The sequence below is a fragment of the Nycticebus coucang genome, chromosome 3, assembly GCF_027406575.1.
Source record: "Nycticebus coucang isolate mNycCou1 chromosome 3, mNycCou1.pri, whole genome shotgun sequence".
Classification (NCBI taxonomy): Eukaryota; Metazoa; Chordata; class Mammalia; order Primates; family Lorisidae; genus Nycticebus; species Nycticebus coucang.
Genome location: NC_069782.1, coordinates 70,978,060 through 70,994,186, shown reverse-complemented (window position 1 = coordinate 70,994,186; position 16,127 = coordinate 70,978,060). Strand labels below are relative to the sequence as shown.

The following is a 16,127-nucleotide window of genomic DNA, read 5'->3' as shown; positions in this document are numbered from 1 at the left end:
TTTTCTTTCTTTCTTTTCTTTCTTTTTTTTTTTTTTTAAAGGGACAGGGTCTCACTATGTTGCACAGGCTGGTCTTGACTCCTGGGCTCAAGTGATCCTCCTGCCTCAGCTGCCCAAGTAACTGGTATTATAAGAGTGTGCTACCACATCCAACTCCTTTCCCAGTCATTTTCAAGGCATGGTTCCCTAACAAAAGGGTCTTGCGGGGAACCAGGGTTCCACTGGCACTAAGTCCTTAAACACACAGGAAACTAAAGCCTCACAAATTAGGGAACTGGGGGTAGGCTTGGACTACTCCTGACCCTTGGCCTCAGTGGGAAACAGCACTGGGAAATGTCACCTGCCCCAAAGCAACAAAAGCAGAACTGAGTCTGAGCCTCTTCCTTGCGAGGTGGCTGTGGCTGCACTCAGGATGGGAAGTATGTTTCCCTCTCCCGGCCATGGTCATGGGTCAAGATAGGATTTCCTTTCCTGAATCCAAGGCCACAGATATGACCTTCAAAAGCTAGTCTGGGAAATCCAGCCATCGAGGGGCCCTGGTCCTTGTTACTGGATTTAGGGCCCTTCTATATCCTGCTATGATCTAGGTGGGCTCTAAATCCTGACGTGAGGATGTTGCTGGTGGAATGAGGTGGACCACTCAGCCAACGGCCAGGCTAGTCTTTGCTTGTCCTGATCCAATGGTGGCCAACAGAAGTATGTCCACATCCCAGAACTTGTGACTGTGACCTTACTCGGGAAAAGAGTCTTTACCTATCTAATTAAGTTTCCTGAGATCATCCTCAATGATCTAGGTCATGAGAAGATGAAGGCAGAGGCTTCACTGATACACCCACAAGCCAAGGACACCTGGGACTACTAGAAGCTGGAAGAGGCAAGGAAGGATCCTCCCCTAGAGCCTTGACAAGGAACCATCCCTGCTGACACTTCAGTTTCAGACTTCTGGCATCCAGGACAATGACAGAATAAATTCTTATTGTCTAAGCATTACAGTCTGTCATACTCTGTTATAACAGCCCTAGGAAACTCACACAGAGACCACGTGGCAGAGGAGGGAGAGGGAGCAGTGCCCACTGGGATGCAGCCTCTTAGCCTATTCCCAAGGGAGCCCCCTAAGGCCAGGTGCAGAGACTCACACTGCTAATCCCAGCACTTTGGGAGGCTGAGGCGGGAGGAACGCAGGAAGCCAGGAGTTTGAGACCAGCCTGGGCAACATAGCGAGACCCTGTTTCTACAAAAATATTAAAAATTAGCCAGGTGTGGTGGCATGTACCTGGAGTATCAGGTACACAGAAAGCCCAGGAGTTCAAAGTTGAATGAACTATAATTGCACTACTGTACTCCAATCTGGAAGACAAAGAAAGACCCTCTTGCTATAAATAAATAAATAAATGAAAAAGAAGCCCCAAGAATTATAGCAACAGTGCCTGTGTCATCTGTTCAACAAGATACTCTTAGCACTTCTTGAAGGTCAAAATCTTTGCAATGTGGCAGATACAAGCAAGCAAAATGTGAACTCTGGCTCAGTGCCTGTAGCACAGTACACCAAGGCTGGTGGGTTCGAACCTGGCTTGGGCCTGCTAAACAACAATGACAACTGCAACAAAAAATAGCCAGGTGTTGTGGCGGGTGCCTGTAGTCCCAGCTACTGGGAGGCTGAGGCAAGAGAATCCCTTAAGCCCAGGAGTTTGAGGTTGCTGTGAGCTGTGACGCCATAGGACTCTATCGAGGCCACACTGAGATTCTGTCTCAAAAAAGAAAAAAGAAAAAAAATGTAGACTCATGGGGAAAAAAGTTCAAAAAAAAAGAGGTGGAGACCCTTGTGCACTGTTGGTAGAATATAAAACAGTGTGGCTGCTGTGGAAAACAGTATGGAGATTCCTCAAAAAAATAAAAGTTAGAATTACCATACGATCTGGGGCGGCGCCTGTGGCTCAGTGAGTAGGGTGCTGGCCCCATATGCTGAGGGTGGCGGGTTCAAGCCCAGCCCCGGCCAAACTGCAACAAAAAAATAGCTGGGTGTTGTGGCAGGCGCCTGTAGTCCCAGCTGCTTGGGAGGCTGAGGCAAGCAGAATCGCGTAAGCCCAAGAGTTAGAGGTTGCTGTGAGCCGTGTGACGCCACGGCCCTCTACCCGAGAGTGGTACAGTGAGACTCTGTCTCTACAAAAAAAAAAAAAAAAAAAGAATTACCATACTATCCTACAAGTTCATCTCTGAGTATGTATCCCAAAGAATTAAAGCAGGGTCTTGAGATATTTACACACCCATGTTCACAGCAGCACTATCCACAATAGCCAAAAGTGAAAACAGCCCAAGTGTCTGTCAGTGGATAAAAAGATAAACAAAATGAGACAGAACCATACAATGGAATATTATTCAGCCTTCTAAAGGAAGGAAATTCTGACACATGTATGCTACTACATAGACAAACCTTGCGGATGTTCTGCTAAGTGAAACAAGCCAGACACAAAAGAACAAATACTCGTTCTTATAGGAACCACTAGAGTCTGCAGTTGTGGGAAGATTCTCTTGAATAGCCAGGCCCAGACCCTGCCAGACACTATCTATATATCCATCCACCACCCATGAATGGATTCATTGATCAACATACTCATCTACCCACAAGTCAATTCATGCACCCAGCCATCCACCTAAAAATCTATCCATTTATTCTTCTACCTACTAATGAATCTACCCATTCAGTAAGAATCCATCCATCTATCCATCTACCCACCCATAAATCTACCCATTTATTTAACCACTTACCCATGAATCTACCTATCCACCAATGAAATCCATCAATTCAACCACCCATTCCCTCACTCACGAATTTATCCAGCCATCATGCACAAATCTACCCATTTATGAATCTTCCTATCCATCAATGAACCCATCTATCCTCATCTATCTATCCATTAACCTATCCACCCTTCAGTATCTCCTCAGATGACCATCTCACTTTGCTACCCAGCATCACACCTCTTTTTGGCTAAAGAGGCACATGTTTGGTAAATGCCAGAGTCTACGTTCATTCTGCCCGTGACATCCCAAACCCACCAAATTAGAAACCTGGTCAAGACCAGGAAATGACTGGGCTGTCCTTGCTTGTCCCTGGCAAACCCTACCACACTAGTACTTCCAGTTGGTTAGACTTATTCTAGCAGTGCCACTGCACCTTCTCCCCCACCCACATTTCTTCCTCAATCACCTTCACCTCAAAGACTTAAAATCACACTTGCTGTCCTGCATGATGCACAAATATCTACACAGCCATGACCTTTGCAGCTTGCTCCCACGTGTGTCAGGAAGTAATAGCACAGGGGTGGGAGGATGCCTGGGATGTTAACTCACCCTCTCACAATGCCACTCTCCAGGTAGTTGACTTGGATAAATTTCCCAAATCGGCTGGAGTTGTTGTTGTGGGCTGTCTTGGCGTTTCCAAAAGCCTGCCAGGAAAATAAAGACAGGTATTCAGATCCACATCATCAGGATGAAATTTCCATGGGCTTTGGCCTAGAGCCTCTGGGTTCCTGCCCCCTCTGGGCTGTGCAGATTCTTGCTTGCCCTGACTGCTGGCTGTAAGTCACTCAGAAACCCAGATAAAAACAGGAAAATAAGAGGTGTGTAGCCAAGGTACATTCCAACTTTGTTTGTTTGCTTGTTTGTGAGACAGAGTCTTACTTTGTCATCCTCAGTAGAATGCCGTGACATCACAGCTCACAGAAACCTCCAACTCCTGGGCTTAGGCGATTCTCTTGCCTCAGCCTCCCAAGTAGCTGGGACCACAGGTGCCCGCCACAACGCCTGGCTATATTTTGTTGCAGTTCAAGGGTGCTCGAACTGCCACCCTCGGTATATGGGGCTGGTGCCCTACCCACTGAGCCTTATGGGCCGCCCACATTCCAACATTTTATGTTTTTTAATTTAATTTTTTATAGTTTTATGTTTTACATTTTTTTAAATTGGGATTTATTGAGGGAACAAATAATTAGGTTACACTGATTGCATTTGTTAGATAAAGTCTCTCTTATAATTGTGTCCCGCCCCCAAGAGGTGTGCCATACACTGTGACCCTCCAGCCCCCTACCTTTTTCATTTTTTTTGAGAGACAGAGTCTTGCTCTGTCAACTAGGCTGGAATATAGTGGCGTGATCATGGTTTACTGCAACCTCAAACTCCTGGGCTCAAGTGACCCTCTTGCCTCTGCCCCCTGAGTACCTGGGACTATATGCACACGCCACTATGCCTAGCTAATTTTAAAAATTTTTTGAGGAGGTGAGGTCTTGCTATGTTGCCAGGCTAGTCTTGAACTCCTGAGCTCAAGTGATCCTCCTGCCTTGGGTTCCCAAAGTGCTGTTGGGATTACAGGGTGAGCAACCACACCAAGCCCATTTTAGTCTTTCTCTATGGCTAAGACTGTGTGAAACGCTGAAGTTTTAAGTTTTTGACATTAAAGATGGCAACTGCCCAAATTCTTTTCCAGTTATAACTGTTTGTCAGATACAGCAAACCAGTCTGTGGGCCAAATTGGTCCACCGCCTGTTTTTGTACTGCTTGCAAGCCAAAAATGGTTTATTACATTTGTAAATTCTTTTTTTTTTTTTTTTTTTTTTGCCGTTTTTGGCCAGGGCTGGATTTGAACCCACCACCTCTGGCATATGGGGCCAGCACCCTAGTCCTTTGAGCCACAGGCACCGCCCCTCATTTGTAAATTCTTAAGGAAAAAAAAGAGAGAGAGAGAGACACACAGGGAAGACCATGTGAAGACATAGGGGAAGACAGCCATCTGAAAATCAAGAAGAGAGACCTCAGAAATCAACCCTGCTAATACCTTGATCTCAGACCTCTAGCTTTCAAAATCGAGAAAATAAATTTCTGTTGTTTAAGCTAAAAATAATAATAATAAAAATAAATTCACACGTAACAGGTAAAATGTGCACTTTCTGGGTGAAGGGCACACTTGTAAATTTGACTTAAAATGTACAAAAGCAAATTATGTAACCAAAACATGTAATTTCTACAATATTCTGAAATTAAAAAAAGGAAATTGCATGTGAAATTCTACAGTGTCTGAGACAAGAGGGGCATATAGTGTGATTATAGTTATTATTAATTTTATATCTCCAGTGTGAACTCAGAAACTATTTACAAACAAATAGCATCCTGATACTTGGACTGTGCACGTAAAATAAATCGATTTTCTTCACAAAAACAGTAAGGACAAAAACCCAAGGAAGAATATTTCCTGACACATAAAAATCCTATTCACATTTCAGTGTCCATAAATGAAGGTTTTTTTTTTTTTTTTGAGACAAGAGTCTCACTGCTACTCTTGGTAGAACCCGGTAGAATGCTGTGGCAACACAGCTCACAGCAACCTCAAACTCCTGGGCTTAAGCAATTCTCTTGTCTCAGCCTCCAAGTATCTCCAAGGCACCCACCACAACGCCAGGCTATTTTTTTTTTTTTTTTTTGAGACAGTCTCATTTTGTCCCCCTCGTTAGAGTATCTGAGCATCATAGCTCACAGCAACTTCAAACTCTTGGGCTCAAGTGATTCTCTTGCCACAGCCTCTTGAGTAGCAGGGACTACAGGTGCCCACCACAATGCCTGGCTATTTTTAGAGACAGGATCTCAGTCTAGCTCAGGCTGGTCCTGAACCTGTGAGCTCAGGCAATCCACTCGCCTCGGCCTCCCAGAGTGCTAAGATTACAGGCTTGAGCCACCACGTTCGGCCCCATAAATGTGACACACCAGCCCTGTCCATTTGTGCTACAACAGAGACCATCTGGTCCCCAAAGATGAGAATATTGACTGTGTGGTCCTTTTGGAGAAGAGTTGGGAGCCACTGGACTGATCTGACTCCAGGCTTTCTGCAGGGTACCAGGCAGGTATGAGGGAGCTGACAGGGGTCAGGCTCATGTCAGAGGAGCCCCACAGTTTGGCAAAAAGACAAGCAGGTTCACAGAGCACTTTTTTTTTTTTTTTAGATAAAGTCCCTCTTATAATTGTGTCCTGCCCTCAAGAGGTGTGCCATACACTGTAGCTCCCCCTCCTGCTCCCCTCTCCCTCATTCTCCTGCTCCACCCCTTATATTAGCTCATCTACTGCCTTCATAAAAATATGGAAATGCTTCACGAATTTGCATGTCATCCTTGCGTAGGGGCCATGCTAATCTCTGTATGTTTCCAATTTTAGTATATGTGCTGCCGAAGTGAGCACAACGGAGCACTTTTTAAAAACTGGGATAGAACTACCATAACGTACAATTCACCACCTTAAAGTGGACAATTCGGTGGCACTTAGCACATTCACAATGCTGTGCAATAGTCACCTCTGTTGAGTTCCAAAATATTTTCATCTCCCCAAAAGGAAACTCCACCCCCATTAGCAGTCACTCCCACTCCACCTCCTCTGCAAGCCCTGGCAGCCACTAATCTGCCCTCTGTCATTGTGAATACGCCTGTTCTAGACATTCCTATCAATGGAATCACACACTGTGTGGCCTTTTGTGCGTGTGGCTCCCAGCATCCTGTTTCTGAGCTTTATCCACATTGTAGTTGTAGCAGGTGTCAGTGCATCCTGCCTTTTTTTTTTTTTTTAAGTCAGTCTCATTCTGTCACCCAGGCTAGAGTGCCGTAACTTCAGCCCAGCTCACAGCAACCTCAAAGTCCTGGGCTCAAGCAATCCTCTTGCCTCAGCCTCCCAAGTAGCTGGAACGGCATAGCTGAGCGTCATAGCTATGACGCGTGCATGCAACCACGCCCTGATAATTGTTCTATTTTTAGTAGAGACAGGGTCTGGCTCTTAATCAGGCTGGTTTCCAACTCCTGAGCTCAAGCAGTCCTCCCACCTTGGCCTCCCAGAGTGTTGGGATTATAGGCAGAACGACTACACTTCATGCCTTTTTTCACAAGACAACTTTTTCACCCTGTACCAAGACATGCTTCCATATAGTAAAGTGTATACAGTGCATGGAGTATGTAGCTTGCTGAGGGTCCCCTGTTGGGCCTTCTGTGTAACCATCACTCAGATGAAGACAGAGGACACTCTCTCCTGATCAGATTCCTGGGGTGTCTGCTTCCCAGGAAGGAAGCACTGCCTCAGAGGGATTAAGATGTAACTTGGGGCAGGGATGGTGCCAGGAGTGGGATGAACAGCCCAAGAGGACATGGGGGTGGCACTATGGAGAGCTATGGCACTCTAGCCCAGGTGACATAGTGAGGTGTGGGAGTGGGGGGAGACAGAAGACAAGGTGAGGCTGACGGGGTGAGGGCTGTGGGGCCTGGCAGATGAAGAAGAGCTAGTCCTGAGGTCTGGTGTTCTGCTGTTCAAACCCTGTGGCCCCAGGGACTCGGGAAGGGGTGACATGGTAGGTGAGGGGGCAGTGGGGACATGCCCCAGAGTCTCGCTCAGAAAGGGAAGTTTGGCAGCAGCAATGTTCCTGTTCAAGAGGCCAAGTTGTCCAGACAAACTGGAAGAAAGCAAGGCCACGGTGGGAAGGAGGTGGCAAGGCCAGTGCCAAGGTCCTATTGTAGGTGGTGGTGGTGAGGCCATCAAGCACATAGCTGAGTCAGAAACTGGGAGACAACACTGAGAGGAGATGGGATTTTCCTGAAGGTTTCCTTCCACAGGAGATGGATACAGGTTTTTTTTTTTTTTAATTAGAGACAGAGTCCTACTCTGTTGCCCTCAGTAGAGTGCCGTAGCACCACAGCTCACAGCAACCTCCAGATCTTGAGCTTAAGCGATTCTCTTGCCTCAGCCTCCTGAGTAGCTGGGACTATAGGCGACTGCCACAACACCTGGCTATTTTTTTGTTGTTGCAGTTTGACTGGGGCCGGGTTCAAACCTGCCACCCTCAGTATATGGGGCCAGCGCCATACTCACTGAGCTACGGGCGCCGCCCAGAGGGATACAGGTTGTTATACAGATGTCATGTTTGTGTACCCTCCAAACTTCTTATGTTGAAATCTCACCCCCAGGGTGACAGAATCAGGAGGAGCTGCCCTTGGGAGGTGATGAGGTCAGAGGGTGGAGCCTTTGTCAAGGGGATTAGTGCCCTTGCTTGTTTGTTTTTGAGACAGGGTCTTGATCTGTTTGTTGTTCAGGTTGGAGTGCAGTGGCATCATCACAGCTCACTGCAGCCTCAAACTCCTGAGCTCAAATGATCCGTTTACCTCAGACTCCCGGGTAGGTGGGACTACAGGACTATGCCACCATCCTGGTTAATACTTCTACTTTTTGTAGAGATGCGGTCTCACTCTTGCTCCTGCCTCAGTCTCCAAAAGTGCTAGGATTATAGGCTAGGATTACCATGTCCAGCCCAGTGCCCTTATAAAATGGACCTCAAAGAGCTACTTCACTCCTATCACCATGTGAGGACACAAAAAATAACATGTCGGGCGGCGCCTGTGGCTCAAGGAGTAGGGCGCCGGTCCCATATGCCGGAGGTGGCGGGTTCAAACCCAGCCCTGGCCAAAAAACCCCACAAAAAAAATAAAATAAAATAAAAATAAATAAAATGTCATCTACATAAAAGAAAATAGATCCTTATGGGCACTGAATCTGCCAGTGCCTTGATCTTGGACTTCTCACCCTTCAGAACTGTGAGAAAGACATTTCTCTTGCTTCACCCACCCAGTTATGTGTTAGTTATGTGTCACATAATAAAGTTTTGGTCAATGGGCGGTGCCTGTGGCTCAGTGAGTAGGGCACCTGGTCTACTCACTAGGTTTGAACCCAGCCCCGGCCAAAACGCAACAAAAAATAGCCGGGCGTTGTGGCGGGCGCCTGTAGTCCCAGCTACTCGGGAGGCTGAGGCAAAAGAATCGCCTAAGCCCAAGAGCTGGAGGTTGCTGGGAGCTGTGACACCACAGCACTCTACCAAGGGCAACAAAGAGAGATTCTGTCTCTAAAAAAAATAAATAAAATTTTAGTCAAAAACAGATTGCAGGGTGGTGCCTGTGGCTCAAGGAGTAGGGCGCCGGCCCCATATACCGGAGGTGGTGGGTTCAGGCCTGGACCCGGACAAAAACTGCAAAAAAAACCAAAAACCAAAAAACAACGTACTGCACGTATGGTGGTGGGTCCTGTAAGATTGTAATATTGAGCTGGGTATGGTGTCTCACGTCTATAGTCCCACCACTTTGGGAGGCCAACATAGAAGATGGCTTAAGCCTAGGAATTTGAGACCAGTGTGAGCAACACAGTAAGACTTCTATATCTTCAAAATATAAGAAAGTTAACCAGGTGTGATGGTGCACACCTATAGTCCCAGTTACTGAGGAGGCTGACGTGAGAGGATCACTCAAGTCTAGGAATTCAGGTCAGGAGTGAGCTATAATTGTACCACTGAACTCCAGCCTGGGCAACAGATGGAAAACTTGTCTCTTAAAAAAGAGAAAAAAAAGGATTACAATACTATATTTTGACAATACCTTTTCTATGTTTAGATATACAAACACTTACCATTATGTCACAACTGCATTCAGGACAGTAAGACGCTGTACATATACAGGTTTGCAGTCCAGCCTAGGGTGTAGTAGCCTCTATCATCTAGGTTTGTGTAAGTGCTCACTGTGATTTTCACATGACCATGAAATCACCGAGCTATGGATTTCTCAGAACACATCCCTACTGTTGAGTGACTAGTGAATTTATTTCCTTAGAGCAGCCCTATTGGGTTAAGATGTGAGGCTTTTGTTCAGTAGCCTGAAGGAAGAAGCCCCTATGAAAAAGCATCCCATTGTGCAAGGCCCAGATGCTTCCTCAGAGAATGGCTGTTTAGAGGCAGGAGGCCTCGGGCAGAGCTTGAAGCCAGGATGGTGGCCATGTCTGGGCTCATGTGTGGTCACACTCCTCACGCTGATTAGGTCATGGGACAAGTCAACAGAAGGGGCTTGAGACCTTGAGGCAAGGGGCAAGCAGGAAAATGGTAAAGAGGGGACCCCCGAGAGGTGACTCAGCCCCTTACAGAGAAGGGGGAAGTCCATTCAGTGTTCGGTGGCAACCGGGCCCTTGGTGAGGTATCTCCATAGGCCTTGCTGAGTTTTTTCCCTTTTTTTTTTTTTTTTTTGAGATAGAGTCTTACTCTGTTGCCCAGGCTAGAATGCAGTGATGTGATTACAGCTCACAGCAATCTCAAACTCCTGGGCTCAAGCCATACTCTGGATTTATTGTACTGAGTATCTGGGACTATGTACCACCGTGCCTGGCTAAGTTTTAAATTTTTTGTACAAATGGAGTTTTATTGAGTTGCCTAGGCTGATCTTGGACTCCTGGCCTCCAGCCCTCCTGCCTCAGTCTCCCAGAGTGCTGGGATTAACATGAGCTCTGTGCCTGGCCCTGACCTGCCAAGTTTTCAAAAAGTCTCCAGAGGGTCTGATTAAACCTGGGGACTGGTCTTTGGCTGGTAGCTGTTGGCTGGCTGCTGTCCCATGCCCTGCTTGGTGACATTTGCTCTCCTGAGTGTCTACAGGACTTTTGGGGTTTGACCATTCTGTGTAATGAGCGTGTCTTGTACACTGTAGAAGCTGAGCAGCATCTTTGACCTTCACCCATCAGATGCTAGTAGCACCTGGGATAAGCAAAAAAATGTTGCCAGAGATCATCAAATCACCCTGATTGAGAAGCACTGATGTATACAGATGGAAATCAGAGGGTTGCAGGGCCAGGTATTCTGGGTCTTGCTGGGCCCCTCACCCCTTTAGGAGAGCTCCCAGGTGCACCACTCTCTAGACCAATGATTTTCAACCAGTGTGTCAAGAGAGGGTTTTAGATGTATCAAGAAAAATTTTTAAAGATCATTAATTGAATTCTTTTTAAAAGAAGTTCAAAGCATAGTATGTTTTTTTTTTTTAATTCTTTTTTTGGATCGACATAATTTAAGTGTACCATGGAAGTTTAACTATAGGTTCAAGTGTGCCATGAGATAAAAAAAGAAAGGGTAAAAAACTGTGCTGTAGAAACTGAGGAATACTTTGGTAAAGAACTCTGGTGGCGCCCATAGCTCAGTGGATAGGGTGCCGCCCACATACACCCAGGCTGGCGGGTTCGAACCCGGCCCGGGCTAGCTAAACAATGACAGCTACAACCAAAAAACAGCCAGGTGTTGTGGTGGGCCCCTGTAATCCCAGCTACTTGGGAAGCTGAGGCAAGAGAATCGCTTAAGCCCAGGAGTTGGAGGTTGCTGTGAGCTGTGACGCTACAGTGTTTTATGGAGGGTGACACAGTGAGACTCTGTCTCAAAAAAAAAAAGAAACTTGGTTTAATCTCCAGTTCCCCAAAGCATAGCCATACAGTCCCCTCATTTCCTTGTGTGTTGAGGAGGCCCTGCAGGGTTGTGGTTGGAGATCACGAAGAAAACAAACCTCAGACTGGGTCCTAGAACCCTCGGCCTTGCTCTACTACCCAACATGACACAGCATGACGCCTGTCTTTGCCTGTGTGGCCCCACAGCCAGGCTCGCCAGGCTCTCGGTCTCAATCAGCCTCAATTCATGGAGGCTGTGAAGCAAATGTAGACTCCCAAGAAGGGGCATGTGAAGTCCTCCCTGCCAGTCCTAACTATGAGCAGATGAAGAAGGGATGCTTGTCTCTGGGTGGGGCTCCCCCATGGCAGCACTGGGGCATGTGCAGTGGGAAGCAAACAGGCTTCTCTCTGAGCCAGGGTACCTTGTCTACAGCCTTTCCCAGAAATGTGCATCTAAATCCCAAAGAGCCACGGTACTTTGTTTTTCTTTTTGAGACAGAGTCTTACTCTGTCGCCCTGGGTAGAGTGTCATGGTGTCATCATAGCTCACAGCAACCTCAAAACCTAGGTTCAAACAATCCTTATGCCTCAGCCTTCTGAGTAGGTGGACTACAGGTGTGCACTAGCACGCTTGGCTAATTTTTCTATTTTTTATAGAGACAGGGTCTCGCTTTTCCTCAGGGTAGTTATGAACTCTTGGCCTCAAGTGCTCCTCTGGCCTTTGCCTCCCAAAGTGCTAGGATTCAAGTGTTAGCCACTGCACCCTGCCTAGCACTCACTTTTAAACTCAGGAAATAAGTCTATAGGGACTTCCAACATGACAGCCAGGCCTGGTGTCCTGGGGACAAACAAAAGGGAATGTCTTTCAGATGTGAGGGGCCATGGGGCTTTTGGAGGTGCCCTTCCCACCACCCTGGCTGGCCGCCTGAGGGCTGGCTTTCTGGTTCTGCGATCACCCGTGCACCAATTACCCATGCACACAGGCTGCTCCCAGGCCTGGTGTGACCTCACACGTCTGGTATGCGGTCTCAGCACACTGAGACTTTTCAAAGCCCATCTAAAAATATCCGGTTGGTGCTATTATACATCTGAGGAGGAAATGCTGGCCCGGGCGCTCGCAGCGAGGGGTGCTATTGTGTTCCTGCTTGGCTGGGCTGGCCAGGGGCTTGCCCAATCTCAAAGCACAAGGGTGGCTGGTGTGCCTGGCAGATGATGTGGGATCTGAGGTGGCCAGTGGAGAGGAAACGGGACCCAGTGTCAGCAATGATGCGATATAATCTGGCAGAGGGATGGGGAAAGCAGAGGGCTCGTGTCACCATCCCCCCAGGCCAGAAAACTGATAGTACTGGCAAAACTCAATGCAAGAAAGGCCTCTGCTTTCTCAGAAACACGGTTTTCTCTTTTGTAATATAAAAAACATGTTTCTAATATAAGTTGTACACTTGGGGAAAAAACCCCCATAATCTCATAGATCTAGCAATCCCATATAATACTGGGTATATATCCAAAGGAAATGAATTCAGCACAGTGAAGAAATGCCTGCACTCTCAAGTTCACTGAAGCATTATTCACAATAGCCAAGACATGGAATCAAACTAAGTGTCCATCAGTGAGTGAATGAATAAAGAAAACATGGTGTATATAAACGATGGAATTCTATTCAGCATTACAAATGGAGGTCCTGTCATCTGCAACAACATGGATGAACCTGGAAAATGCTACGTTAAGTGAAATAAGCCAGTCACAGAAAGACAAATACTGCATTATTTCATTTACGTACAGAAGCTAAAAAAGCTGGCCCAGCACTGTGACTCATGCCTATAATCCTAGCACTCTGGGAGGATTGCTTGAGGCCAGGGGTTTGAGACCAGCCTGAGCAAGAGACTCTGTCATTACTAAAAATAAAAAAATTTTCTGGGCATGATGGCTCCTACCTATAATCCTAGCTACTTGGGAGGCTAAGGCAGGAGTTAGCCTGCTTGAAGACAGAAGTTTGAAGTTACAGTGAACTATGATCATGCCATTGCACTGTAGCCTGGCAGACAGAATGAGACCCTGTCTCAAAAAAAAAAAAAAAAAAAAAAAAGAAAAAACTGAACTCATAGAAGTAGAAAGGAAAATACTGGTTAAAATCTAAATCCAGTTAAGACAGGAGAAATAAGCTCAAGAGATCTATTGTATAACATTGTGACTATAGTTAATAACAATGTTTTGTATTTTGAAAATTGCTGAGATTTTAAGTGTTCTCACCACACAAAAAAATAAGATTGGTTATCAAGATAATGCATGTGTTAATTAGTTCCACTGACACATTCTACAATATATGCGTATTTCAAAACATGCTACACATGATGAATATATACTGTCAATTAAAAATGAAATAAAAATTAAAAAAAAAAAATTGGCACCCGTAGCTCAGTGAGTAGGGTGCTGGCCACATATACCGAAGCTAGCGGGTTCGAGCTCAGCCTGGGTCTGCTAAACAACAACGACAACTGCAACCAAAAAATAGCTTGGAGTTGTGGCGGGCTCCTATAGTCCCAGCTACTGGGGAGGCTGAGGCAAGAGAATTGCCTGAGCCCAAGAGTTTGAGGTTGCTGTGAGTTGTGACGCCATGGCACTTTACCCAGGGCGACATAGTGAGACTCTGTCTCAAAAACAAAACAAAACAAACAAAAAAACACACCTCACCAAAGGTTCACAGAAGGAAAAAAAAACCTATAAAGTCATCACCCCATAATTCCTCTCCCCCTTCATTGTTTCTAGGTAAAACTAATGAAGCAGCAGCCCCACCCCTTCCTCTGACAGGGGCAGACCAGGTCTTGGCTGGAGGTGGGAAGGATTCTGTATGGTCAACAGGAATGCTGAGAGCCATAGGAAGAGTGACCACCTTCTAAAAGTTTTTGAAGTTCTTCAACTGGGCTATTGTAAAACATTTCTTTCTTTTTTTCTTTTTTTTAGAGACAGAGTCTCACTTTATATTGCCCTTGGTAGAGTGCTGTAGCGTCACAGCTCACAGCAACCTCCAACTCCTGGGCTTAGGCGATTCTCTTGCCTCAGCCTCCCAAGTAGCTGGGACTACAGGCGCCCGGCACAACGCCCGGTTATTTTTTGTTGCAGTTTGGCCGGGGTCTGGGTTTGAACCCGTCACCCTCGGTATATGGGGCCAGCACCTTACTAACTGAGCCATAGGCCCCACCCTGTAAAATATTTCTTAACTGAAGAGTTAGACAAAGAATTAGCAAATGATACTTGTTAAAGCATGGTAATAAGGAAGACTATTTCTGATTTTTTTTTTTTTTAGAGACAAGGTCTTGCTCTGTTGCCCAGGCTGAAGTGCAGTGGTGTGATCACAGCTCACTGCAGCCTTGACCTCCTGAGCTCAAGCCATCCTCCTGCCTTGGTCTCCTAAATACCTGTAGTCACATGACACTATGCCTGGCTAATTTTTAAATCTTTTTTTGTAGAGACAGGGTCTTACCCAGCCTGGTCTCATATTCCTGGCCTCAAGTGATCTCCCTCCAGAATGCTGGGATTATAGGTGTGAGCCATCACATTCAGCTATTTTTTGTTTTGTTTTGCTGTTGCCCAGGCTGGTCTCAAACTCCAAAGTGCTATGGCTACAGGTGTGAGCTGCTGCACCAGGCCAGGAAGACCTTATTTAGGGCCATCCTTTTTCTTTTTTAGTTTCCTTTTTTTTTAATTTCAGAATATTAGGAGTTATACATGTTTAATTTACATATGTAGTTTCTGTACACATTGAATCAAAATTGTAAGTGTGCCCTTTACCCAGACAGTGTGCACTGTATCCAACAGATGTGAATTTACCCATCTCCCCTCCCCCCATGGCTTGATATTGATTTACTTCCATATGTTATTCAGGGTCATCTTGACAGGCAATAAGGTCCCACAGTGGGGGAGAAATTGAACACAACTCTGAATACAGCCTGGACAGTATTTGGGGATTTATAGCCAACAAGCAGACTGGTGGTCAGTGGATGGAAAATTACTAAGAGGAGACATAAGGGGCGAAGGCAACTGTGACTCAACCAACCTAATAGGATTCTAGCAGAAGGCAGGCCAGGTGATATTTACACAGAGGAGGAGGAGCCTGATGAGATCTCCAGGGTGGGGGTGGGAGTGGGCTCTTACTAAACTTAACTTTACAGGGTCTTCACTAGGGCTGAATTTTATAAGGAAGTGCACAGATGGGCCTGGGAAAAGGTTCAAGGGGCTAACAGTTTGGTCAAGAAAAGATCTTTGTTCAGGAAAGTGAGGGGGGTTGAACAGTCTATGTAGACAAAAATTTTTTTTAAGTAGATTTTTTTTGCAGTTTTTGGCCAGGCCTGGGCTTGAACCCGCCACTTCGGCATATGGGGCCGGTGCCCTACCCCTTTGAGCCATAGGCGCCACCAGAGGATGTATTTTCTTTTTTTTGGCCGGGGCTGGGTTTGAACCCACCACCTCCGGCATATGGGACCGGCGCCCTACTCACTGAGCCACAGGTGCCGCCCGTATTTTCTTTTTGTTGTTTTTTTTTTTTTGGAGACAAGGTCTCTTTCTCCGTCACCCTGGGTTGAGTGCAGTGACATCATCGTACCTCACTGCAACCTCAATCCTCCTGTCTCAGCTTTCTGAGTAGCTGAGACTACAGGTGTGCGCCACCATAGCCGGCTAATTATTCTATTTTTTTGGTAGAGATTGTACAGCGCCCTCCTGGATACAGAAAGGCTTTTGTATCCTGTGGGCAGTGCCTGTCCCCAGCAACCTGAAGTCTGCTGAGCAAACAGCTGTGGAATATCCACTTGGAGCTGGGGCTCTGCTTCATGGAAATGCCAAGGAAACAGACCCCCAGTCTTCACAGAGTTGTAGGC

General features: G+C 46.4%; 1 protein-coding gene and 1 non-coding gene across 17 annotated transcripts in view; both read right to left on the bottom strand.

The window, feature by feature from the left end:
* MYO9B (myosin IXB) overlaps positions 1 to 16,127 on the bottom strand; it is a 115,260-nt gene that overhangs the window by 53,340 nt on the left and 45,793 nt on the right. For all 16 annotated transcript variants that reach the window (XM_053583555.1, XM_053583554.1, XM_053583558.1 and 13 more), the window contains exon 3: positions 3,352 to 3,446. In XM_053583555.1, the coding sequence (XP_053439530.1) occupies positions 3,352 to 3,446 (95 nt within the window). The remainder of the gene's footprint in view (positions 1 to 3,351; positions 3,447 to 16,127) is intronic.
* Positions 6,119 to 6,222, bottom strand: LOC128582750 (U6 spliceosomal RNA). Its single transcript, XR_008379196.1, has one exon. It is a non-coding gene; the product is annotated as a U6 spliceosomal RNA (small nuclear RNA).